General features: G+C 36.9%; 1 protein-coding gene across 4 annotated transcripts in view; it reads right to left on the bottom strand.

Annotated features, from left to right (window-relative positions):
• Positions 1-6,988: 6,988 nt before the first annotated feature.
• Positions 6,989-25,594, bottom strand: part of LOC131439043 (palmitoyltransferase app) — a 60,676-nt gene continuing 42,070 nt past the window's right edge. The window contains exons 9-11 of one of the 4 annotated variants that reach the window (XM_058609568.1): positions 24,065-24,122; positions 8,258-8,698; positions 7,914-8,106 (exon numbers count right to left, since the gene is read on the bottom strand). In XM_058609568.1, coding sequence (XP_058465551.1) covers positions 8,060-8,106; positions 8,258-8,698; positions 24,065-24,122 — 546 coding nt within the window. In that variant the 3' untranslated portion in view covers positions 7,914-8,059. Of the gene's footprint in view, positions 8,699-14,604; positions 24,123-25,594 lie in introns of those variants that run through there. The other 3 variants (XM_058609566.1, XM_058609567.1, XM_058609565.1) reach the window with 3 other exon arrangements.

The raw sequence follows: 25,594 nt of genomic DNA, 5'->3' as shown, positions 1-25,594 counted from the left end.
CGATCAAAAATAAAAAAAATTACCCGTACCCGACCCGTACCCGATCAAAAATAAAAAAAATTACCCGTACCCGATTAAAAATAAAATTTTTTACCCGTACCCGACCAAAAACCCGTCGGGTATGGGTACGGGTCGGGTTTCGGGTAAAATACCCGAGACCCGACCATCTCTACACCAAAGCATTATTTTGCAAAGCGCCATCGTTGTCGAGAAGCTTAAAATCTATCGCAATAATTTTAATCAAAATCTATTATCAAAATCGGTTCAGTATCAACGAAGATACAGCTATTTGAAAATACCGTTCCGAATATTTTTGAAGCTTGGTGGTTGGTGTAAGTGAAATAGGTGTTGTTGGAGGAGTCTTAAGTCCTTAGGTTTAGGTGCATGATTGAGCTGATTCTCTCCTACGGTTTTGGAAAACAATGAAGATTTCATACACGCTGTGGATGATCTAAAATTTAATATAAATATTCATTTTTTAATTAATTTAATCAATTTCACTATACGTTGGAAACAAACGTCTCATTACTGCACCCTATTTGACTATTCGACGCGATACAGCAATTTTATTTTTTTCATGTGATTTATTTTACCTTTAATCATTTTGGTCGTTCACCGTTTTTTAAATATAATATTCCCTTCTCCGACTATTGTTGGGGCCCAGCCGTCCCAAGGAGGTGAAACGTCGTAAATTGAAAATTTTGTGAAAGAGTAGAGGGAAGGACTCAAACTTTTACCCTTTTCCTTTCCGGGGAGACGTTCTGCCAACTACGCTTGTCTGGAACATGTGTAGAACACGCTCCAGTACCCAACAGATGAAATAGTGCGGGATACTGCACACAAGCCAAGTGCGTTTCGACTACTGCCCTAGCTGCTGGGTGACGGGGCTACCACGTTTGGCATAAAGTCGTTTGGCATAATACCGTTTGGCATAACGCCGTTTGGCATAATGGTTATTTGGCATAATGGTTATTTGGCATAATGGTCATTTGGCAAAACAGTCATTTGGCATAACAGATGAACATGCTGCTTAATAGAAATTGTTCTAAGCCGAATGGGTCACTTCGCCGAATGTCATTTCGCCGAAAGGGTCATTTCGCCGATTCCTACAAACGTCTTAAAATCGTAATGGGAATCGATTTAAAATAAAGACAAATTAAAGATAATAACGTTAACGCCCGTTTTGTTGACCTACAATTGTACTTCTTGAATAAAGATTGATTCATGAACCTCAGAACGGAGCTCCCAAAGAAACTTGTTGACTACTAATCATCAAAGCAATTCCATAGGTATCTACCAAGCAAATGTATGTGGTATTTTCCGTTTACTAAATAAAAACATATTTAATGCGGCTACGCCACATCGATTTGATTCGTGTGCTGTCCGACCTCGCTACCGCTCGTTCGGACCTAACTAAAGCAAAGAAACCTAGCTTTGAGTAGACCGGGCAAACGAGGCGGTTACAGGTTTGTATGCAAGAGGCCGCCGCTTCCGACGGCGGGTCGGCGGCCAACTCAGCCGGCGTCGCCTTGGCGGCTTTATGACGACTTTCGGCGAAATGACATTCGGCGAAACGACTTTCGGCGAAATGGCTTTCGGCGCAATGACCCGCTCCCGTAGAAAACAACGGAGCTATAGGGATGGTAAGGAATCTGGAGTGCAATCGGGCCAAACACAGATTGGCGATTGAATCCATAAGTATGACGAATCAGTTGGCGGATATTTTCACCAACGCATTGGACGCTAAAAGATTCGATGAAATGAGAAAAAAGTTAGGAGTAAACGATCGAGAGGGGGTGTAAGTGAAAATGACGGAGCGATCGTTGACAGGAAAAATTTTATTCATTTTAATTAAGACTTGAAATAAACGGTCACTAGAAATATACTGTTCTGTACGGTACCATTCATTCTTCATTCCGACCGGTCATTTCATCAAACAAAACAGCAAAACAATATTTTTTTACCTTTTTTTATAAATATAAAAAATAGATATAGAATTCGCTCAAACTTTAGAAAAATTTTCCGAGGCCCGGGGGCCGAATGTTATATACGAATCGATTCAGCTCGACGAACTGAACAAATGTCCGTGTGTGTCTGTAGGTTTGTTGTCAACTAAGAGGTCGAGATCTCACAGATGGCTGGACCGATTTTGATCAAACTAGTCGCAAATGAAAGGTCTCCCCGTCACCCTGAACGATTTTGAATAGTTTTGAGATAGGATGTTTACTTTTTGAGTTATACGAAGTTTTATGTCAAAATTTTCAGTTTTTTGACAGTATCTGTCACAATTGACCTTGAAAACAGAATATATTTTCAGACTTATTCAGATTCCGCACGGTAATATCTATCCCACAAGCGATAGATTGTAAAAATCCGTCCGGAGATATCGAAATATTTGTGTAAGCGACTTTTTCCCCTATTCCAGCAGTAGAAGTTTTGAGCGATGTCTGGCAAAGAAATGCTTGGGAGCAACATAAAACACGATTTTTTATACTGTCACATACATTTGTTTCTAAGTACCCAAAAAACTGTGTACAGCATGATATTTTGCCTCGGACCGATTTTAGCACGGTTCGTTTTTGGCAACATAGTTGTTCTAATATGACACATGTAAACTAGACGATGGCAAGCATTTTCGAGTTGAAAGCAGTTCCATAATTATATTGATTTAAACTACTTACAGCAATAAATGCTGGAAGAACATAACACCCATATACCATTCGAATCAGTTCGTCGAGATCAGCAAATGCTTGTGTGACAAATAATTTCACTCAATTTTCTCGGAGATGACTCAACCGTTCTCAACAAACTCAGATTTATATGAAAAGTCGTATGCTCTCAAACAAGGTTCCTGAATTACGTTTGGCTCCGACCTCTGGTTCCGGTTCTGGTTGGTTCTGCTACAGGAGGACATGTGAAACGAAATTAAAATTGTGTAACTCTATTTTCTCGTAAATGGCTGACCCGTTTTAAGATTCAAATGAAGTCTAAGAATTATCTAAGATTCAAATGAAAAGTCTTTAGATTCTATAAGACATCTTGCTTTTTAGTCAGATCCAACCTCCGGTTTCGAGAATACAGGATGATTAGTATAAAAATGTCTATTTCACATAAATTAATCAGGTTTATCGGGACTATTTGGATAGTCGATAACCAAATAAACTTATTTCATTTTTGGTTGTATTCAGTTTTCGTTTCTGGATTATATTGGTTCCTGATTATATTGGCTCTGGAAGTACCTTAAATTACCGTAAACTCTAAAGTGGAAATTACTTCGACATATCATGGAATGTTTAATCGATTGTTACACTTTTAGATTCAAATTCGATCCGATTCTCAGTTTCGACATTACAGAGTAATGAGTGATTAAAATCGCAAATTGCAACTTAAAACGACGGACATTAGAATAATGTCATGAAAACTGAAACACCGAAGAATATTTATGCGAAAAACACATGCGGATTGATAAAAAAGGTATCATCTCAATGCTAGGTGGAATAAGCAAAGATAAACTCAAGATTACAATGTCCCATACGATTCAATGAGAAATGTTGGGTCAGTAATCGTGAACCAGTTGGTTCAGTAATAATGTAATTTTATTGACCCTCCGTTAATAAGCGTCGACTAGTTCCGACAAAATGCCATGGAAACGATTCAAGGAAGGAATCAAACATATGTTTACATTCAGCACATAATGATTTCTTGCCACCACTGACTTCAATGCTGCATGGTATGAGGCAATAACAAACTAAATAAATTCTAGGCAATGGTTCTAAGTAGTTTTTACTTTCTTATTGCAAGAATCACTGGGTATGAGGCAAAATCGTTCAATATCGTTCATACTGTAATGTGATATTTTTCCAAACATAAACAATCATTGTCATAGCTACGACGCATCTAGCGATCAGACGCTTGTTGTTTTGCTTCAAAATACTGAAACTGACAGTGAACCGAGCTCATCGAGGGGTCCTATTCAAATGATACATAAGAAATCGCAGACTACTCCATCTTGAGTTTATCTTTGGAATAAGCACGTTTTTCATTAAGTATTCACTTCACCCAAAATAGTGTCGATCGCAGTAACCTCATGGTTTCAGGTTCAGGGGTGGAATCATGTAAGGTGATAAGTGACTATCACCTCCTGGTGATAAAGAGGTGATCACCAGAATGTTTGGAATCACCGAAGGTGATCACTTTTACTATCACCATCACCGGTGATTGAGCTAACTTCACTCATATATCACCTGTCAAGAAACGTCAATTTTTCAGGAGTAAAATATGAATGTGGCGTATACCGTTGATATTTAGAGGAGTAACATATGAAAGTGGCGTATACCCATATAATATTTTAAAATCTAAATTTTTATTCCTATAGTTTTCAATCCTTTTCATTAATTCGAGTCATGTTTATCAATGATGATTTGTATGGATCGAAGAGTAACGCTGAAAAAAATTACCTGCGCATAAACAAATAAAAAAATTCACTTGTTGGTTTAATTTAGTGCCGATTTTTATTTTTCAATGGAAATCAATGTCACAGTCAATTCTTTGGGATAAATTTGAAAGCTTTGACACGAATTGTTAGATCTTCTTGATGTTTCACAACGGATGGCATTCCTCTCGAATGAGAAAGATCCGTTAAATAATTTCTTGTATAGTTTTCATTCACTTTACGATTATGTCATTTCACAGAGCTTTCAAATGCTACCTCCATTTTGGAAATTTTACCCACCGGTACTACGAATATCCACTATGATTAGCAGCAACCAATTGTCCAAAAATATTGCCTTATTTAGTTCAACTCACAAGAAGAAAATTAAGAACGCAGTTTTATCTTTTTTACTCGTTCAGTTGAACGAGACTGATATGTCGCTCACTAAGTCACGGCCATCTAATTCTACTGAAAATGTTAGCATAGATTTTTTATGTTACGTTATGTGCAACATGAGATGTCTACATTCATAAACTTATCACTTTTCCAGAAAGCAATTTATCTTTGACTCTACGAATACCCCAATGATATTCCTTCAAATAATAATTACAACATAAATGAATTGATTTAATTGATAAATACTACCGTTCATTCTATGAATTCTTTAAACCTTATAAACTAAGTTCTTTTCATTTTGGTATTTAATTTTGACACAATATCAGTACGAATTTTATTAAAAAATTATCCTTCGATCAATATTGGTAGGTTGTTTATATCAGTGGCTTAAAATTCACCTAACGGACAATAATTTATAAAGCCACTTCTCAAAAAATCAAATCACTACTGAAAGTGATAACTAAATTGCTATCACCTCCATTTTGACATGAAGGTGATTAAATCGTGGTGACTATCACCTTACGTAATGCCAACGTTTGATAGTGATGTTAGCCTCTCAGCAGTGGTGACAGAACTTGGTGATTATCACCTTACATGATTCCAAATTTTCAAAAGTGATAATCACTTGGTGATAATCACCTTACATGATTCCACCCCAGGTCTGGCTGCCAGTATATATTTTAGATTCGGGTTCAAGGCGTTTAATGTCGTTTTCGCTTGATGCCAAACCTAACCCAGTTTCCACTCAAACTGCTGTCAAACCGTTCGTTTGAAGCCAGTTTCGAACCTAGTTTTGACGTTGTTGAACTGTAAATCGAGTCAGTTTCGAACCTGGTTTTTATATCAAGTTTACTCAAGCCTCCGTTGCTAAATGCGAAATCAACACCGTTTTTGTTTGATGTAACTACCCCGTGAGAGTTTCAGTTTTCTCCATCGAAAACGATATAAGAAAACCACCTGCTTATTTAATTTTTTCGTGTTCGTGTAGGATACGGGTGACGATTTCGATTTATTTAATCGGGTACGGGTCGAGTCCAGTTTTAAAATTTTTCATGCCCGACCAACTATACTCCGTATCTTTCGTGTTTTCTTCAGAATTTGTGATACGTAAGTTCTATGTAAACTACGAGCATTCAAAATTTTAATGTTTTTTTTTTTTTTTTTTTTTAAATAACTATTTATTGGAATATGAGTTAAAATTAAATTATTAAGATTTAAATTGGGTGTTCAGCCACAAGTGGTGACTTTTCAGCCCTGTTATATATATATATATATATATATATATATATATATATATATATATATATATATATATATATATATATATATATATATATATATATATATATATATATATATATATATATATATATATATATATATATATATATATATATATATATATATATATATATATATATATATATATATATATATATATATATATATATATATATATATATATATATATATATATATATATATATATGATTTGGTTATTACCATGAAGACATCATTTGCTTCCGCAATTCTGAGATTTTTGTGTAGGGAAAATTCTAAACCTACTTGTATTGTGAAAATTTTAATGTTAATTTTCTTTTCTCTTCTTCGTATGACCATTAATGAATGAATTCATAAAACCAACTCAAGCACAAGGCTTCGGAGAGATAATATCCAGCCAAAAAGATAATATTCACCAGAGGATATAGCTGAGCATATTGTTTAATTGTTCGTACATTTTTGTAGTGTATTCGCATACGTAGTATTGACTAAGGTAGAAATAATTTTAGTAGATTAGAAGGTTAGTGCAAGTCAAACTTCAGACATAGAAGACTGTCTTTATATAGGAGAACACGGCCAAGACCATAGCGGATACAATACAAAATTCTGAGGAGTTTCACTGGCAAAAACATGACTACGGCGAAGCAGCTGGTAGGATGACATAATACCGGTGAACGACCAAAATGGTTAAAGCCGGAGTAAAATAAATGATATAAAAAATGGCATAATACCGATCAAATCGACACCACTGATAGACGACCAAAAGATACAGACGTACATGCTAGACTGGTGACCAGATGAAGCACTTTGCTGCCTGAGTGTCAAATTATATGATGAACATAAGGGACGTGTCATCAGTAACGTTGAATGAACTACAAGTTCTACAAAGTGTAATTGCCATTTACTGTTAGTTGCAATTGTTTTACATCCATAATATAAACACACTATCATAACAATGTACTTTGCCTCATTGCCTACAATGAGGAACGCATCTCTGTAGATATGTACACAATAATATTTTCTTTGCGCCAACATTTACCATTCGTCCATTCTATTATACAAAAAGCAATCACTGCTCATAGCAGTAGCATTCTATCATTTCTATTGTACAATCACTTGTTACTTAGTATGTATTAAATCCTTTTTCTCTATTGGCAATCCCAATATCAGGAAACTTTGATATTCATAGTGTAAAAATTATTTCTCTTCCTAATTTTCTACTCATTTAGAAAACACAATACTTTTATGGTATCTCTATCGGTGCAATGGACGTGTCTCATCGCGCATGGACGTTGTTTAGGATACCTGTTTCAAATTAACTAGATCGTTGTGCGGGCTGTTGGTGGACACACTTGTCATAAGTAGTGACACAAGAAGCAACGATCGCTTCAAGAACAAGAAGATGAATATGTTATGTGCCCTAGTAGTTTGATCAAACAATGGCCGTTTTGACCAAACAAGACTGTGAGTTGTTTCCGATTGATCCATCCAAGCTATCGAGATCGAGTGCAGTATCGATCATCGTTGATTCCTGCAGCAATCGAAGTCGGTTGGAGTTCGTCATAAATGCACTAGTGTTGCTGCTATTACTGCTTATGTTATTGTTAACAGTATTACTGCTAGGATTGTTATTGCTGGTACTATGACTACTGGCAGGCGTTAGAGGCCCCGTGGAAGCAGAGAGGGTAGCATTGCTATTGCCATTGTTTCCCCCAGCTGCCTGAATGATTACGCTTGGATCAAGCGTTTTGATCACATTCTTCATTTCGATTGCTGTGATTGGTTGGGAACTTTTCAGCGGTGGTAGTGGCATGTGAGTGGACGGTGTAGCAACCTTCGCAGTTGAAACGACATCGACCGACAAATTATTCGTCGGTTGGATCAATCCCGTAGCACACTTATTTGCAAATGCACTCGACATCACTGGATCATCCAAATCAAGGTCATTCGTTATAAAAGAAGAGTTGAGTAGTGATTGATCATCGACGACAACCGCACTAAAATTATTATTGATACTATTACTGCTAGGTAGCTGGTGGAAATTGCTAGAAGCACTGTGCCGTTGACCAACCACATTACCATTGCTGGTGTAGTTGCTGCTACCAATATTAGAATACACGTGCAAATGCGGATCGTGCATCGACTTACCGCTGGACGTATCGCCACTGTGCGTCACCACAGGATTCAGGCTAGACCTTTTCGGTGCTCCTCCTATAGTACCATTCCCAACCACTCCAGGACCGGGAGGTATATTACTGTAAACATTTTCATGGCCACTCACACTGGACACCATCATCAGTTCACTTGCGTTAATAATCTCATCAGCGTTATGCATCTTGTCACTGTTGGTGGGAGAGGATCCTACATTCAGTAGCTTCCCGTTGGCGGTTGGTTCGCGGAATAGATTACTGTAGCTCCCACTTAGATCTCTGCCTATTTTCGATAAATTTCCGCCCGCTTCCATATCAACGATCGTGTCGTCATCCATGACTATGGTCGTTGTTGTAGTGTCTTCGATCGCTGAAATATTACCGGTGTTGGAAAGTGGAACCTCATTCTCAACCAGATGTGCTATGCTGTTGGATTTTTCTGAAAGAAGGACAAATATAGTAGTGTTGACAATCGGTTACCAAGTGATAGAAGTATACATAATCAAAAATATAACAAACTTGTAAGCGAAACGATTATACTACAGGCTGAAGCTGTTAATAAACAGTGAAAAATCAATTCGGAAGAATGCAGTATAAATTGTTATTAAGTTAGTTTGAGTAATTTATGTTGAAATATTATCCAATGCTCCATCAATATTTACAGCAAACTCACTTATCATGTTTATACGAAACAAACAGTGCCATGTGAAAGTGTGTCTAACATGCTGTTGTACTAATGCTTGTGAATTTTGTTTTTGCGTGGAAGTATACGTGTGTGGTTGTATGTGTGTGCGCGTTTGTACGTGGATTAAATTAATCGAACAGATATTTGTTAAAAAAATGTTTACTAGAAATAAATTTAAATGCTTGTATTATACCTCATCTGTACTTCCCGCTATCACAAGGTTTATGGATATTAAATTTCACTTAACATGGTACAAACATGAAAATGTTTAGTTTTTTTATGTCGATGAGTTAACGAACGAATTGAGGTGTTATGTTCATATTGTAAACACTATGGGTGGCTTTCAAGTTGATCAAGTTGTATATCAGCTCATAACATTTTTTTTCTAATCGTATCATAATCTGCCGAACTACTTTCTACACTACCCAAAAATCAAACTCTTTACACAATGTTACAACAGATGCTCTTCAGGGCGATTCTGTGAGGTCTAGCTGCCATACAAGCATTATTGAATAAATATTTTTGCAATCTAAAACAAAGAAACGTTTCTGTACTTAAATATCTCCCGTAATACGCATGATTGTCCCATACATGGGATTTCTATACATGGGACAATTATACTTTTAACAGCAGTATAGTAAGCAAACATGTGACCAATCTTTCCATTTATGTGAAAACAAGTATCGCGAAAAAATTAAATTGGTTCAATTAGTTGTAGCGTTTGAAATTTGATTACTACCATAGAAGAATTTACGTACCAAGTATGATAGTTTATAATGCGGCCTTATTCCAAGAGATGTCTCTGCAAACAGAGATTCGTTCACCGCTGACACTATCGCAGCTTTTTTTTTGCTGTAGAATCTCTTCCAAAAAAAACTGTTACTGTTTTGCCAATTGAAAGTTAGTGTGATAAGTGAAGCTAACATGTCGAAATTCTTGTCCAGTAAAGAACATTTACGGGAAGTGTAGATTCATTACTTTACTGTTTAAAAAAAGTGCTACTGAATCCCATCGAAATTTTTTTTAAACTTATTCTAGCATGCTCTATCGGCTACGAACTTGTGACGCCAAACCTAACCCAGTTTCCACTGTAACTGCTGTCATACCATTTGTTTGAAGCCAGTTTCGAACCTAGTTTCAACGTTGTTGAACTGAGAATGGAGTCAGTTATGAAACTGGTTTTTATATCAGGTTTGTTCAAACCCCCGTTGCTAAGTGCGAAATCAACACAGTTTCCCGAAAAATGTTTGTTTAATGACACTACCCTGGGTCAGTTTCAGTTCGCTCAAGCGAAAACGACATCAGATTCTATCCTCGGTCATTAGTATTGTGAGCTTATCGAATTACCTAATAGTCACATTCAAAAGAGTCTTTCTAAATTCATCCTTTCATCTCCGAGGAATTTTGTTGCATTAAAAAACACTGGGATTTGTCGGTTACGTCACATACAACATTACATTGAATTTAATTGATATTGTTAGCATCCAAATAAACTTAAATTTATCGAAACTCGTTAAGTCCTCTTCAAGAAAATTCAGCCGATGAAAAATATGCGACTAGTCGTTTACGTCATTCATACTATTATATTTTCAGAATCAGAAGTGAAAACTATTTGATCTTCAAACTTGATCCGCAATTTAATAGTAGCTTTCAAATGAGCCTCGAGTTGTTAAAATCTGATCTCTGGTCATCTACACGTCATGGGAAAAATCAGAGAGTGGAAAAATTGGATCCACATAAACTGAATGATAGACAGTTGGAAAAGCGTAAAACGTAGACTTTCCAGACAAGCGCCCTTATTCTGAATAACGTCGTATCGTTTTTTCCCCAAAATCAAAGGTAGCTATGATTCCATCGAACCACATTCGATCGAAAAATCAATACGTCGTTACTGAGAATAAGGGCGAAGAAATCCCTTCGTTTTTGCTCCATAGCATAGCTATCGAAGGCAACCACTTTGAATAAAGTTGCTTGAACCGATGGCACACCTGGAAAACATTATCGCGATTTTTTGTTCTTTTTTGATATTTTCGTTAAATGCGACATAATTTGACAGTGAAAACGTCTTTGAATCATATAAAATATTTTTCGCATTTTCACCGACTGTAAACAACTACATAACTAAATCAGCAAATGCAAAACTAATTTTTTTTTATCCCTGATGTCTTAGAAATGCATGAAACGTCGAGACGTAGTGTAATCTAAAAAAAATTCTTTGAAAAAAAATCCAAGTAGAACAAAACCGCAAAACTAAAGAATTTTTCATGACAAATGTATTGGAAATGCATGAAACGTCCAGATCTGGTGTAATTTCAAATACAAATTTTTCTAAAAATAGACTGGGATTTTGAGATTTCCGAAATAAAAAAAAAATTTTTGATGCCAAAGGCCTTAGATATGCATGAAACGTCCAGTGCTGGTGTAATCTCACAAAATATTTTTTTGAAAATGTGCCAGTTGACTTAATTTTCGGAATAACACTAGATCTCGACGTTTCATGCATTTCTAAGACAAAAAAGAAAACCGGATAAATCAAAATCCACGTAAAAATGTCGCGTAAAATATGCGGTAACCTCAGTGTACCTCACTGTAACTTCATTACCAACAGTCAATTTTATCATTGAAAAGACTGCTATTTTCAAAGTGCGTTGCACTTGTAGTGTGTCTAGACCGATTAGTAATCCGCGACCTTCATAATTCGGTAATTGGCAGTCGGTGAATGACAAAACGATCCTCTCGATTCTATGTTCACCATTAGATAACAGGGGTAACTATCGAGCAATATTCGAAATGCTTATGACAGACATGTGATATCGGAATCACTGTACACATCACTGTTTACTGTTACCAGCGCCATTGACGAGCGATGGTGAACTCACGAAACAATATTTCCTTCTTCCAGACTCTGTCAGCTTGAAGCGAAATCAATCTTCAGTTCAGCAACGCCATCGCACGGCATCTCTTTCAACATATCATGTCAATTGTATGGGTGCGCAGCCCTGCTATTTTGGCGCGCACGAATTTGACATTTCTCTTCCCTACTTCTATGTATGAGATTCGATGCGGACTCATCTGAGGGCCAATGATTTGTTCGGGAAATGTTAGAGCTGGATATCTTGTTAATATGATGTCTTTGCTTCTTCTGAGCATAAAATGATAAACAACCATCGTTTTATTTTGAACAAAATTTTGGTAAAATGCTAACAAGGAGCATAAAGCTTATATATTTTATCAACGTTTTAGCACATTCTCAAAAAGCAGTCAAACCAAGAAATGTTGATAAATTTGGTGAAGCTTTGGAATACAAATAAGGAAAACGATATATTCATATGTGTACATAAAATCAGCACTATTGAGCAATTGTTTTCTATTCAATAACAAGTAAATTTATTCTGAAATGGATTTCGAACACATAATGATTCATATTTTGAATGCACATGTGGTAATAATAAACGATAAATATCCAATACATCAATAAACCAATTGTGTAGTCACAACTTTGAACTCCTCAAAATCCTAATAAAACAATCATGAGATTATATTCTAACGTAGTAGACCATTTTTCATAAGCTTTATGAAGTAAAATGAAGCATCAAACCTATATCAAATCTATTTGGGAATGATTTCAAATTCAAGAAGTTTTAAAAATCAGCTTTATGGTAAACATAATCCTTTTTATGGAAATTTCGTAATGAACAAACTATTTCGTTGAAAGCATTATTTTGGAATATGTGTGCCATGTCGTTTTTATTGGTTACCTACTAAGAATATCTTAGATTTATTTACTATTTTGACGCTCAAAGTTAAAAGTTTATGCGCTCTTATTTCATTGTGAATATGCGGGTAAAAAAGGAATTATTACTGAACAACATGAAATTTTTGCGGATTTTGCAAAAGTCGGCATGATTTACAAACAAAATCTGGTGATCAATCACCTTTATTTTTATTTGATATCAGTGAATGTTACGGTAGAACATCAAAATTATGGACAGCAAGTTTTTTCTCATGCTAATTACATTTGAATGATGAAGGTAAAAATCCTGTATCCCAGAACAAACGTGTCATAAAAGTACCTTAAAACCTTAAAATTTGATATGAGTGAAACTGTCATCCAAAGAACACTCACACACAAAATTAATTCAGAGAGGCATTGATTATATCTGTCTAGGAATACACTTCAAACCGCAAAAATTTTTGGTTTCTATATTATCGATCATCGGAGCTGGGAAATTAAGCTGAGTTTTGAGTTGTTTCGTTTCACTGTATATTCTTTCTGTGCGCAAAACATGTCTGTCACCTCAACGTTGTACGCGTACAGCGTTGTACAGAAATCATTGTACGGAAATCACATGTCTGTCAGCGGTAAGAGTTGAACGAACGAGCGAACAGTAAAGCGATTTTAAACAGTGTCCAACTGTAAAGTGCATAGTCATCTTAAGCAACGGGGAACTTTAGCTTTAATGTAACTGATGCGTTGCTTGAATGTAAGTTGTTCACCGCCAATGGCAATTGTTGTTGAAGCGTGTCTTCTGAGTAGCGGATGTTGTAGTTTTCTTGAGACCATTCAAAGAAATTATGATATCATTGAAGTACAGTGAAAATATTAATGGTCTTAGATAGCTTCCCTGCGAAATTCCGGATGATGCGAAAAAATATTCAGAAATGTAATCATCAATTTTTTATTGCCAAACGACTATTCCGGAGGTAGCCAAAGAAAAATATTCGAACCGAATCCAAGTCTGTCAAATTTAACATCCTTGATATCGTGGTTGATTATATCGAAAGTGGAGGACAGATCTGTGTAAATGATTTCAGTCAGTAAACCGTTCGACATCGTCTAGCTCACATCAAATGCATAACCTCTTCCTTGAAATGTGGATATTAGGCTTCGATTTTGATGGTGCGGTGTGATCAAGCAAACCCCATGGTTTTCAGACATTGCAAATTCCGAAAGTGCTACCAGACAAATGGATGATATTAAGGCAGATTTAGCGCCTAATGGATCGAGAATCTAGAGATCGTCGTACTGGTGGTAAATAATCTGCAAATCCCCAGATTGTACGATCATGTTTTACGATAAGAAACGTATCTGTTTGTTTATAATTGATGGTGTAGAATGTAGTGATACAACATTCAAAGTTTACAGCTTACTATCACACAATGAGTTATTATAATTATTACTATTATTATTATCATTGTTATTATTATTTTAGTTTGTTTGTAAGAAGTTATAAAAATTTAATATCGAACTTCGTCTAATTAACAAGAAACATTCGAAAGAACAGACTACGCTAACATAAAGTAACTATTCATCTAGCAAAATAGGTAGAATTCTGTGCTAATAAAGCCGACATAGAAAAAATATAAATTTACGATCAGTTACCATACCGTAGAATAAAAATTATGAGCTAGCCTAAAACGTAGGTTTGAAAGTGAATAACGAAAGAATGCAAAAAAAGTAAGACGACTACAAACACTCACCCCACACCCTTGTCAGTTGACTTCTTTGCTCTGCTTTGTGTGTAGTATACACGCTTGTTAAGTGCTATTTTTGAGATTTCATCTCCAATAGAGATTTTCTCACATTGAATTGTGTACCTTGACTTATGACAACCAGAACGGTGTGCAATAACTTCTAGTGAGTAAAATGCTTGATGTCGTTAGTTTTGAAAAGGACTTTTTATTATCGTTTAGTCTTCTTTGCTTGGATCATAACTATTGATTCATCAATGTTCACAGTTTGATTAGCAAAATAGAGTATGTTTGTAAATAAATATTAATTATTAATTTCATTTTTATTCTGCTCTCCATCGCACGCACCGAAAACAATTCTTAAATCATTGCGCCTAGCGCTAGTTGAATTAGTACTTTTAGCACTTGTTTTAGAATAACAATCAATCTAAATGTAAATGAGTAGTCCAAGCCTCAATGCTACTGGCAATGGAGTCAAATGTCAACAATACATAATGCACTTTGTAACTTTCATTGTAAACGATCAATGTTGCTTTTATACCCTTCCTTACACTATACGGAGTACTTGAGGTTATTCTAAACTAATTAATAATAATAATAATAATGTATCTTTTATTTATGAAGCCACAGCCAACATTTACTGTTGGTATTCGTTCTATCATTTTTGGAACACACAAACCATTTTTTGCATTAAGAAGTGAGATGAAATAATTAATAAGAAGTATTTTTTTTTGCCAGAATGCAAGCGTTTTGTAGTGAAGAGCAATGATTTATAAAATATTCTGTTTAAAAAATCTCTGGTGTAGTTCTACTCAGCAAAAACGAAGGTAATCGACAGTCAAAAGTATGTACACTATTGATCTGCATCTTATTTCTCGACAATTGCAGCTTGTCTCCACATTCCGTAGCGTAGAATAGTATTTAATCCTCTCACAAGACCTTGTATTTTGTGGTGTAATCTAGTATTTCATTTTAGTGTTTGATATGAAAAAGCGGTGAAAAAAACAAATGTGCATTTGTTAAAAGCACCAACAGCTTAGTTTGTATGTTTGCTGTCGATAGTTCAGAAAAGGGTCATTCTATTTGTTTTGTGTTTCTTTTTTTTCTCATTGTAAATATCAATTAATAATTATTAACAGTTGTAATGGCATTCCAATCTATAAATCTTTGAAAACTTAAACAAAGTGCAATTTATGAAACCGGAATTAGCTCTATTTCTGTTACATTATGCTTTCTAGCGGCGATGGCCTCTAAACAAGTTTCGTTCATTGTTTTCATTCGTCGTAGTATTTTCATCTCTTCATTGAAAATAAGCTTCAGTCGTCTGTTTAGGTCAGTATAAAACTTATGTAAGAAGCACACGGTTTGTTATTTGGTCATCTTTTACATTCATGCTACCATAGATGTATGCACCTTTGTTCCATGGGAGGTTCTTCTCATATATTGTTCCATACACATTCTTTCGGAAAGTAAAATCAACCAAACAACAGTATCTCAATAGCAACAGCGTATCCAATATGCATTTTTAGGTGTTTTGTAATTTTTTGTTCTGCTTCGAAGGATAGAATCAGTATGGCAACATAGGTGTTGTGCATTATCCGTTTTTAATTCAACAATCTAAAAAGCTAGATGGAACAAAATGAAAAATCTTGGATTGTTTTCCAGCCTTTAGTAAATTTCTTTAAGTGCAGAAGCTTTAATGAGTACATTTTGAATTGATCTAGCAATGCTTCGAGGATCGAAAACTAATTATCGAATCAGTATTATGTATTAAAAACTCTGTATTACTTCCATAATTCAGTACATTCTGTTGTCATTGTCTCTTATACGAGATAGTACTGGGTGGTCCATCTGCTGATTTTTTTGACGTAGGACTACAACGTTATTTCTATATAGAGATGCGATTTCTATATAGAATGCGAATTCCAAAAACCGTACAAACAGTGGTCAGATTTTGAACATACAGAGCAAAACCAATTTCAAACAGATCTTCAATTGCACTGGTTGGAAATATTTCTAAGCATCGATTCGAGTAAGTGTAAGCATATATTTTAGAAAAAAGGCAGGTCTAAATTTCAATTAATAACGAACAATGTATAACTCTCTCTGTTTTTCAAGCCATTAGCATAGTTCACAGATTTCGTTCGAATTCCGCTTGTCAATTTATGACCATTTAAGCACAAAACAAGAATCAGTATCGAACCGACTCTGTTTAGTTCGATAATGCCGAACTCGAAGATCGAAGGTAGCTATCCTACCTAACTTCATCAATTTTAGAATCAATTCGCAGTCGAAAAAAACGCACGATGACCTGGATTATGGAGTGCTGGATGAACATAATGAGCACCTTTCATCGTTAACACCAACAAACTAAACTGTTCTTCCAGGTATGTTTCTTTTTTTCTCATTGTAAATATCAATTAATAATTATCAACAGTTGTAATGGCATTCCAATCTATAAATCTTTGAAAACTTAAACAAAGTGCAATTTATGAAACCGGAATAAGCTCTATTTCTGTTACGTAATGTTTTCTAGCGGCAATGGCCTCTGAACAGGTTTCGTTCATTGTTTTCATTCGTCGTAGTATTTTCATTTGTTTGTTTCTAAAATCCGAAATGTTATTTTCGAAAATCAAAAATTTCACAGACACAAATAAGTTTCTATGCAACACAAATAAAAACTGGTACCTAAAAGCTCAAAACAAATATTAGGAATGATTTTGACAATAGTTGTTTTTCAACAACAGAGCAATACATTTGATTCATTAAATTTTGTTACGGAAATTGGCGTTCCATGAAAAATACACTTCGCAAACTTCGCGTAGACTTCGCAAAATGACTATCTGGTCAAGTTGGTGGGCTGACGGTATCATTGGGTCGATTTTAATCGAAAACGTACGTGAGGATAGATTATGCACAGTTTCCAGGGTAAAAATTCTATAAAACGATTGGTTGAGGAGACATCTCTAGTAAGTTTTATCGTTAAATTCAACAGAAAACTCATGATCTGGCAAGGTAACTCGGGATGCGACAGAGATGAAGAGATTGTGGCACATAAAGGCCGCTCAAGTTATCCAACAGTGTCCAAAATATCATCAATACCAGATCGGAAATCAATTTTTCATTTAAAGTGCGTGGTTTCGTGATAAACAGGTATTTTTTGCGTTCAGATATCAAATAACTCAAAGTTTAGCTTTCTTATCATTAAAATTCTGTTGTCATTGTCCCTTATACGCATGAATATTAGTTTCAATAGAAAGCATCAATCTTCTATTTTTCGAATAAATTAAACGTTTGAATAACTAACAAGGTTACTGACGCTTGAAGTGACCGTTACACGAGTAATATACGAGGTCTGTTCAAAAAGTTCCCGGATTTTTTTAATTGCGCGCGTCAGGAGAGTCCGGTGGTCAAATTTTTTTTTACTGTGTTGGTACATATGTCCCTAATGTATAGTGAAATTTTCAGCTGTATTCATTGTTTACATTCTGTCTTGTAGCGGCTGGTGTAGACGTGTTTTTTTGAGCTCGGCGATTTTTGTTAGTTTAAACAATGGAAGAATTGAAGAATTTGTATTAAATTATGCGTGAAAAATGAAATAAAGTGTAACCAAGTGTGCGAAATGTTACAGAGAGCCTACGGTGAGTCTGCTATGAAAAAAACAAGTGTTTACGAGTGGTATAAGCGTTTCCAAGATGGCCGCGAAGACGTTGAAGACGACGAACGCTCCGGTCGACTCAGCACGTCAATAATCGATGAAAATGTGGGAAAAGTGGAAAAAATGATTATGGATGATCGCCGAATCACTATTAGAGAAGTTGCTGATGAAGTTGGCATATTAGTTGGCTCATGCCATCATATTTTTTCAAATGTTTTGGGCATGAAACGAGTGGCAGCAAAATTCGTTCCAAAACTGCTGAATTTTGATCAAAAAAACAAACGCATTGCCATCGCTCAGGAGCTGTTAAACGACGATCCAAATTTACTTGAAAGGGTCATAACTGGTGATGAAACATGGGTGTACGGTTATGATGTCGAAACAAAAGCACAATCGTCCACGTGGAAGCACCCAACGTCACCAAGACAAAAATCGCCAAGCTCAAAAAAACACGTCTACTCCAGCCGCTACAAGACAGAATGTAAACAATGAATACAGCTGAAAATTTCACCATACATGAGGGACATATGTACCAACACAATAAAAAAAAAATTTTACCACCGGACTCTCCAGACGCGCGCAAATAAAAAATTCCGGGAACTTTTTGAACAGACCTCGTATTTACTATTGACGTAGAACCCTCTCATATTTTAATGAAACTTTTTAGATATGTAGATTTTGTCACAAAAAGCCAAACTTTGGGTAGATTTTGTTACAACGTTGTATGCATTGTTTTATTCAACTGATCTTGTCTGTCTATTGAAAATGGTCCAATCTTTTCTGCCCATTTTACGAAATGGTGATAGTCGAAAAATGTAAAATCCTACAAAAAAGTATATTCACAAAATTTGTTTGGTTGAACATTGCAAGATGGGCACTTTTAGGGAAAACAGGTTATTCAATCAAAACATTTTCTTATTTAAACTGAATTTTTTCCAGTGTTTTTGTATCGAAAACTGAAGTAAACGGAAAGTAGTAACCGCCTTAGAATTAAATATTAAGCCCAATTTGTGAGAGGATGACGTGCCGCGTATACTATTAATAATCGAAAATTCCACACATGTTTAAATTATTATTACAGTGCTTCTTAATTTTATGTTACGAAGCAAATTTAAATTAACTCATTAATTAATTATTTTGAATGTCCCATGCATTGAATAATTGCACATCAACTCGAACCTAGCACCTAGTCAAATTTTTTCGAGTAAATTCGATTATAAAAATTTAAAACCTACTTTTATGAAATGAAATTTTGTCCTAAGATAGGTAATTATGTCCATAATTGCAAGATAGGCACTTTTAAAGAAAAACCGATTCCCTAACTACAACTTTTTCTTTTCCAGTACTGATACTTTTCGCAAATCTCGAGCAACTAGTGGTAGAGTTTTCTGTGAAATCTCCTCGAAAATTGAGTTTCATTGGATTATGACCATCAGTTTAATTAAAAAGACACTAGAAATAAAATACAATATGCCTTCTCTGTACAGAGAGCGAGCCTACCCGAGCGTCTGTTCCCCATGTTGGGGCGGCTCGAAACAGCGTCTGTTCTCCATGTTAGGAGTGGCTGATTACCGTCCTTGTGTCAGTGTGGGATTTTAAACAGTGCTGACATGATGGCCTTCCGGCGAGATAGGAAGTTGGTGCAGGCCTAACAAGCCGCCCCTAAAACACATGTTACGCACAATCAAGAAAGAAATACGACTCGGAATAATCGGCAAAGACCTACGCGACGAACCAAGGACTACGATTGGAAGCTTGGCACATGGAACTGCAAAACGCTTGGCTTTCTAGGATACGATCGAATGCTGCATGATGAGCTTCAAATTCGCGGCTTCGATATCGTAGCACTGCAGGAACTTTGTTGGACGGAAAGTGGGCATCGAGCGACTATCTTCTACTAGAGCTGTGGCACAACCAGCGTTTTAGGAACGGGATTTATAGTGTTGGGCAAGATGCGTCAGCGCGTGATTGGGTGGCAGCCAATCAGTGACAGGATGTGCGTATTGAAGATCAAGGGCCGTTTCTTCAATTATAGCATCATCAATGAGCACTGCCCACATGAGACGAGACCCGATGATGAGAAGGAAGCATTTTACGCGCAGCTGGAATGAATCTACGACAGCTGTCCACTACGGGGTGTAAAACTCGTCATCGGCGACATGAATGGTCAGGTAGGCCGGAAGGCAATGTACATGCCTGTGATCGGGCTGAAGAGCCTGCACGCGGTAACAAACGAAAACGATCAATGATGCGTAAACTTTGCAGCCTCCCGAGGAATGGTAGTTCGAAGCACCTTGTTCCCCCTTCATATCTTATACACAAACACAACATATACGACCACGTTCTCATCGACGAGCGATTCTTCTCCAACGTCATCAATATCCGCACTTACCGCAGTGTCAACATTGATTCTGACCACTACCTTGTCGCGGTTTGCATGCGCTCAAAACTATCGACGGTGCAACACTCGTCGCACAGGAACGCCGGGACTCAATCTCGAGCAGCTACGTAGCGTTCGTACTGCAGAGGAATACGCGCACCAACTGAAGCTAGTGCTACCAACGAAAGAGCAGCTTGGCGCGGCGACTCTTGAAGACGGCTGGAGGAATATAAGGTCTGCCGTGAATAGCACTGCTGTAACCGTACTAGGTACGATGTATCGTACGGACAGCTAAAATCGGACGTCTACGATGGACTGGACATGTCATAAAGATGTCGGACGACAGCCCAGTGGAAATGGTTCTTGAATCTAATCCGACTGGTGCAAGAAGAAGAGGCGCGCAGCGAGCAAGGTGGATCGTTACGAATAGTTTAAAAAACATGAATTTATCATTGTTTCTTGATGAAAACAATACTGTACATGCTCTGCAAGTGTTTTCCGTACTCTGCTTCATCGTAAAGAACTATTTGTTATTGGTTTGCTGTATTTTAACGTCTCGTACAGACACCGATGATAGTGAATGTTCTGGTCGTCTAATGGTAAGTACTCCAGAGAACATATAAAAGTCCACAAATTGGTAATATCTGATCATAGATTTGCGCGAGATAGCTGAGGCCCTAAAGATATTAGAAAACAGTGTGTTTACAATTGTGCATGGACATTTGTCCATTAGAAAAGTTTTCAGAGTGGGCGCCACGTTTACTCACTCATAACTCAATAATAACGTATGATGATTCAGATCAGTATTTATCCAATCAGATTTTATGCGTCTATATTTTATAATGGATGAAACATGGATCCACCACTTCACTTCGCAAACAAAGCGATCATCATCTGAGTGGACTACAGCCGGTGAACCACGTCCGTAGCATCCAAAAGCACAGCTGACAGTTGTTATGAAAAGGTTAAGGCTTTCGGGATGCACATTTATCGACTATCTTGAAGAAAAAAGAATCAGTAGCATATACTACATAGTGTTGTTAGATCGTTTGAATGCAAAATTCAATGAAAACGACCTCATATGCCGAAGCAAAAATCACTGTTTTGTATAAGACAATGCACCGATTCACAAGTCGATGGAAATGTTGGTTAAAATGAACGAATTACACTTCGAATTGCTTGCTCATCCACCGTATAGTTCAGATCTGGAAATTCGCTGATATAAAAAAAACGAAACTCATTTCACAACTACTGAATGTGAAGCCTATTTTGACATCGACATCGAGAGGTTAGAGAAGCGTTGGAAGGATTGTATTGCTCTTGATAGAGATTACATAGACTAATAAAATCGATTTTTGACAAAAAAGATGGTTTTTTAGTTATCCACAGGAATTATTGAGTGATATGTTAAATCTGTCTTTATTTGATTTTAATTCGTTCTTTTACAAGAACATGTCATTTGAATTCCACATTTAATTTTGATTTCGCTGATGATAGGGCGTACATTTATCTTCGCATGTACTCGGATAGTAAGTGTCGATAATTTCTTCTTATATTAAATCCATTCAATTCTTTGATAACTGATTTTAATGCAACGCGCTTCTTTGTGAAATGAGTCGTTCTCAAATCGGACGAGGTGATACCAAAGTTGCCACAACTTATGAACTGTACTTTAGCTTGTTTCATGTTATCTCAGGTTGAAAATCATTGCCAAAAACAGTAAAAAAACTAAACGAAATTCAAATACACTGATTGAGTAATACTTTCGCGAATTCTATTGAAATGAAAAGAGGGAAAAATAGACATAGAACTAAAGATAGAAGTAGTATAGAATTTCAAATTGAACTGATAGAGTAATGTGATATAAAAAGTGTCATTAAATTTCTTTCTAAAACCCCTCCCTAGTTAGAATTTGTCTAAAAATTCAACAAATAAGCCTTCTGGTGTTTTGATTGAATAGTGTAATTTTAAACTGTGTTGCCATAAAAAAACGAATAAATCTGCACTAAATACAAGTTTGTACAATAGTTCGAAATAAGGGAGACACTAAAATTGTACAATGTAAGATTTTCACGGAATATCTCTGCTACAACCACTTCAATCAACCATGAATGCCAATAACTGTGTACCCTCCGAAGCTAAAGCAGAGCGCATGCGAAAAACAAAGCCCAAACTGAGTCTAATTCAGTTTGCTTGCACACTCTCTTCAAGGCTTATAAAAAATTACAAAACTAAAAATGCAATATGTGTTATGTTTCGTTCGTAGCGTCTTCGTGTATTGAGTTTAGATCGAAATTGTTGAATTTATAGTCGTACACGTTGGAAAACCGCTGTTTATCAGCACGGCGCTGTGCGTAGGGACTGCTACCGTTACTGCCGATTACCCCGACGCCGCCATAATTCTGATAATTTCCACCGCTGAGAATGCTACCGTTGCAATCTCCTCCGCCACCATTAACACTTCCATTGCCAACGGCAGCAAAGCCAATAGAACCGAGTGTTCCGGTGCTAATGACACTGCTTCTATTGCTGTTGGCACTCCAAAAACTTGGACTGAACTGGCTAAAGGATGACTGGGGCGATATAGCATTCGCAATAGAGCTGTGCACTGTCTGTTGCTGTTGTTGTTGATATTTATGTTTATAAAGCTTGTAATTTTTGTGATGCGTTTGTTTTGTTTTCTGTAACATCGGATCCAATTCACTGCAGCTAGGGCTAGCACACTGCACCCGGGGACTTCCGGGGCATGTATGTGGAAGGGAGTTTGTTGGAAGCTGCTCAGATATCGTGTCGTAACTATTGAGATAAGACGACGATCCCGATGGCAACATCAGTGATTGTTCCATCGACGAGCTAGTGGAAGTCGTTGAAGAAATTGTAGTAGTCGAAGAGGATGAAGAATCGGAAAGCACTAGCAAGTTATTGTTCGATGGTGCACCACAGCTAGTGTTTAGGCTGTTCGTGCTAGAATGGCTATAGTAAGGAGCATGGTTTGAGTAAAACAATTTGCTAGATTGGTCGTGTAGTTGCAGGTCTTGAGGAGATTTTCTACCTATGGCGCGATTTTTATGATACGGATACCTTGGGAGAGTCAAATTGATGTTGATATTGATTTGTTGCTGCTGCTGTTGATGCTGAAGTACTTGCTGTGCGTCATTAGATTGGTGATTTTGTAGCATTTCTGTAGAAGTTTGCGGGACCAGTTGATTCTGACTTTCGCTGTACGTATTGTACTTGGACTGCGGAGCAAAATACTTAAAATTCGTTGGTATCGGTGCTGCCGCCAGATGGTGTTGCGGTTGCAGACAACGTGGGGTCGGTTGGTAGTTGGTTTTTGGATCATTATTAAGCATAGGAGTGTTGTGAGTTGGCATGAAGTTTGATAAGGACACATTGCATGTCGCGGAATGATACAGTTTCGGTTGCGGTTTTTGTGAATGATTTACATAAGACAATGAGAGATTATTGTACTGTGATGGAGATTGCGATAATTGGACATTTTTGATTTGGCTACTATTATTGCTAGTATTAAGATGGTTTGAATTAGTCACATTCAGATTAGTTAGATTATTGATACTGCTAAGTGATGATTTGATGGATGGTGACTTACCATTCTGTAAGTTATCGTAGCTGCGCTGTCTGAATACACCAGCATTTGAGTTTTCATTCTGCAAAAAAAAAAAATAATGATAATTCTCCTGTACACGTTGAAATCGATCTATAACGATAGAAGGTTTTGTGGTTTTCTGAGCTCCTGACATAAAGTTTGAAGATAAAGTATCAGGTGTACAACTTTACTTCCGCCGTTTTTCGACAGGTGGCTGTACATGCTGAGGCTGGTCAAAACACATAGATGATTCTTCTTGTTTTCGTATTATTCACGCTCGAAAATGTCTGTTTAATGTGCCCAATTCTCGCCATTTGCGGGAAGTTTTACTCATCTGTTACAATTCGAAAAAATGCAGTTGAAGCGCATCGAATGCTCTCAGAAACTTACGGTGATGCCGCTCTGAGTAAAAGAACGTGTCGGGAATGGTTTCAACGTTTTCTATGTCGAAAACAAACATGGTGGTGGAAGAGAAAATACCTTCAAAGATGAACAACTAGAAGCATTGCTTGATGAAGATTCGTGCCAAACCCAAGAAGAGCTTGCCGAATCGTTGGGAGTGAGTCAGCAAGCCATTTCAAAACGTCTCACGTCAATGATTCAGAAAGATGGAAACTGGGTGCCGTACGAGTTGAAACCGAGGGACCTCGAGCGCCGTCTATTTGTATGTGAGCAACTGCTTCAACAACAAAATCGTAAGCTGTTGTTACACCGAATCGTAACCGGTGATGAAAAGTGGGTTCGATACGATAATCCTAAACGCAGAAAATCATGGGGAAAGCCCGAGCATGCTACTTCGTCGAATGCAAAACCGAATATTTACGGCGCTAAGGTGTTGATTTGTATTTTGGTCGGATCAGCTTGGTGTGATTCACTACGAGCTCTTAAAACCGGGTGAAACCATCACAGAAGATCGCTATCGAACGCAACTGATGCGCCTTAGTCGCGCACTAAAAGAAAAGCGGCCACAATATCAAGAGCGACATGACAAAGTCATCCTCCAACACGACAATGCTCGGCCTCACGTTGCAAAAGTGGTCAAAAAGTACCTGGAAACGCTGAAATGGGAAGTCTTGCCCCACTCGCCGTATTCCCAAGATGTCGCCCCTTCTGACTTCCACGTATTCCGTTCGATGGCACACGGCCTGACAGATCAACATTTTCAATCCTTTGAAGAGTTGGAAAAATTGATTGCTTCATGGATAGCGTCAAAAGAGGACGCCGGGATCCGAAAATTACCGGGAAGATAGGAAAAAGTACTTTGAATAATACATCTGTATGCACTTTTTCGCAATCAAGCTTTTAATTTTGAAAAAAAAAAACGGCGGAAGCAAAGCTCCAATCCGTGGTACTAGAATTCTCAGTACCGAACAAATTCGTTAACTGTATTTAATACACTACACTTTTACGTGCGAGGATTAAGGACTAAAATTGACACCTTTTCCTATGCAACTTAGGATGCTGAATTTGACAAGATCGTTCTCACGGACACCACCGACTGTCATCAATACGACGATAATTCGGGTGATGCGC

The sequence above is a fragment of the Malaya genurostris genome, chromosome 3 (genome assembly GCF_030247185.1).
Source record: "Malaya genurostris strain Urasoe2022 chromosome 3, Malgen_1.1, whole genome shotgun sequence".
In the NCBI taxonomy this organism is placed as follows: Eukaryota; Metazoa; Arthropoda; class Insecta; order Diptera; family Culicidae; genus Malaya; species Malaya genurostris.
Note: the sequence above shows the minus strand (reverse complement) of the source record. Positions and strands in the feature narration are given on the sequence as shown.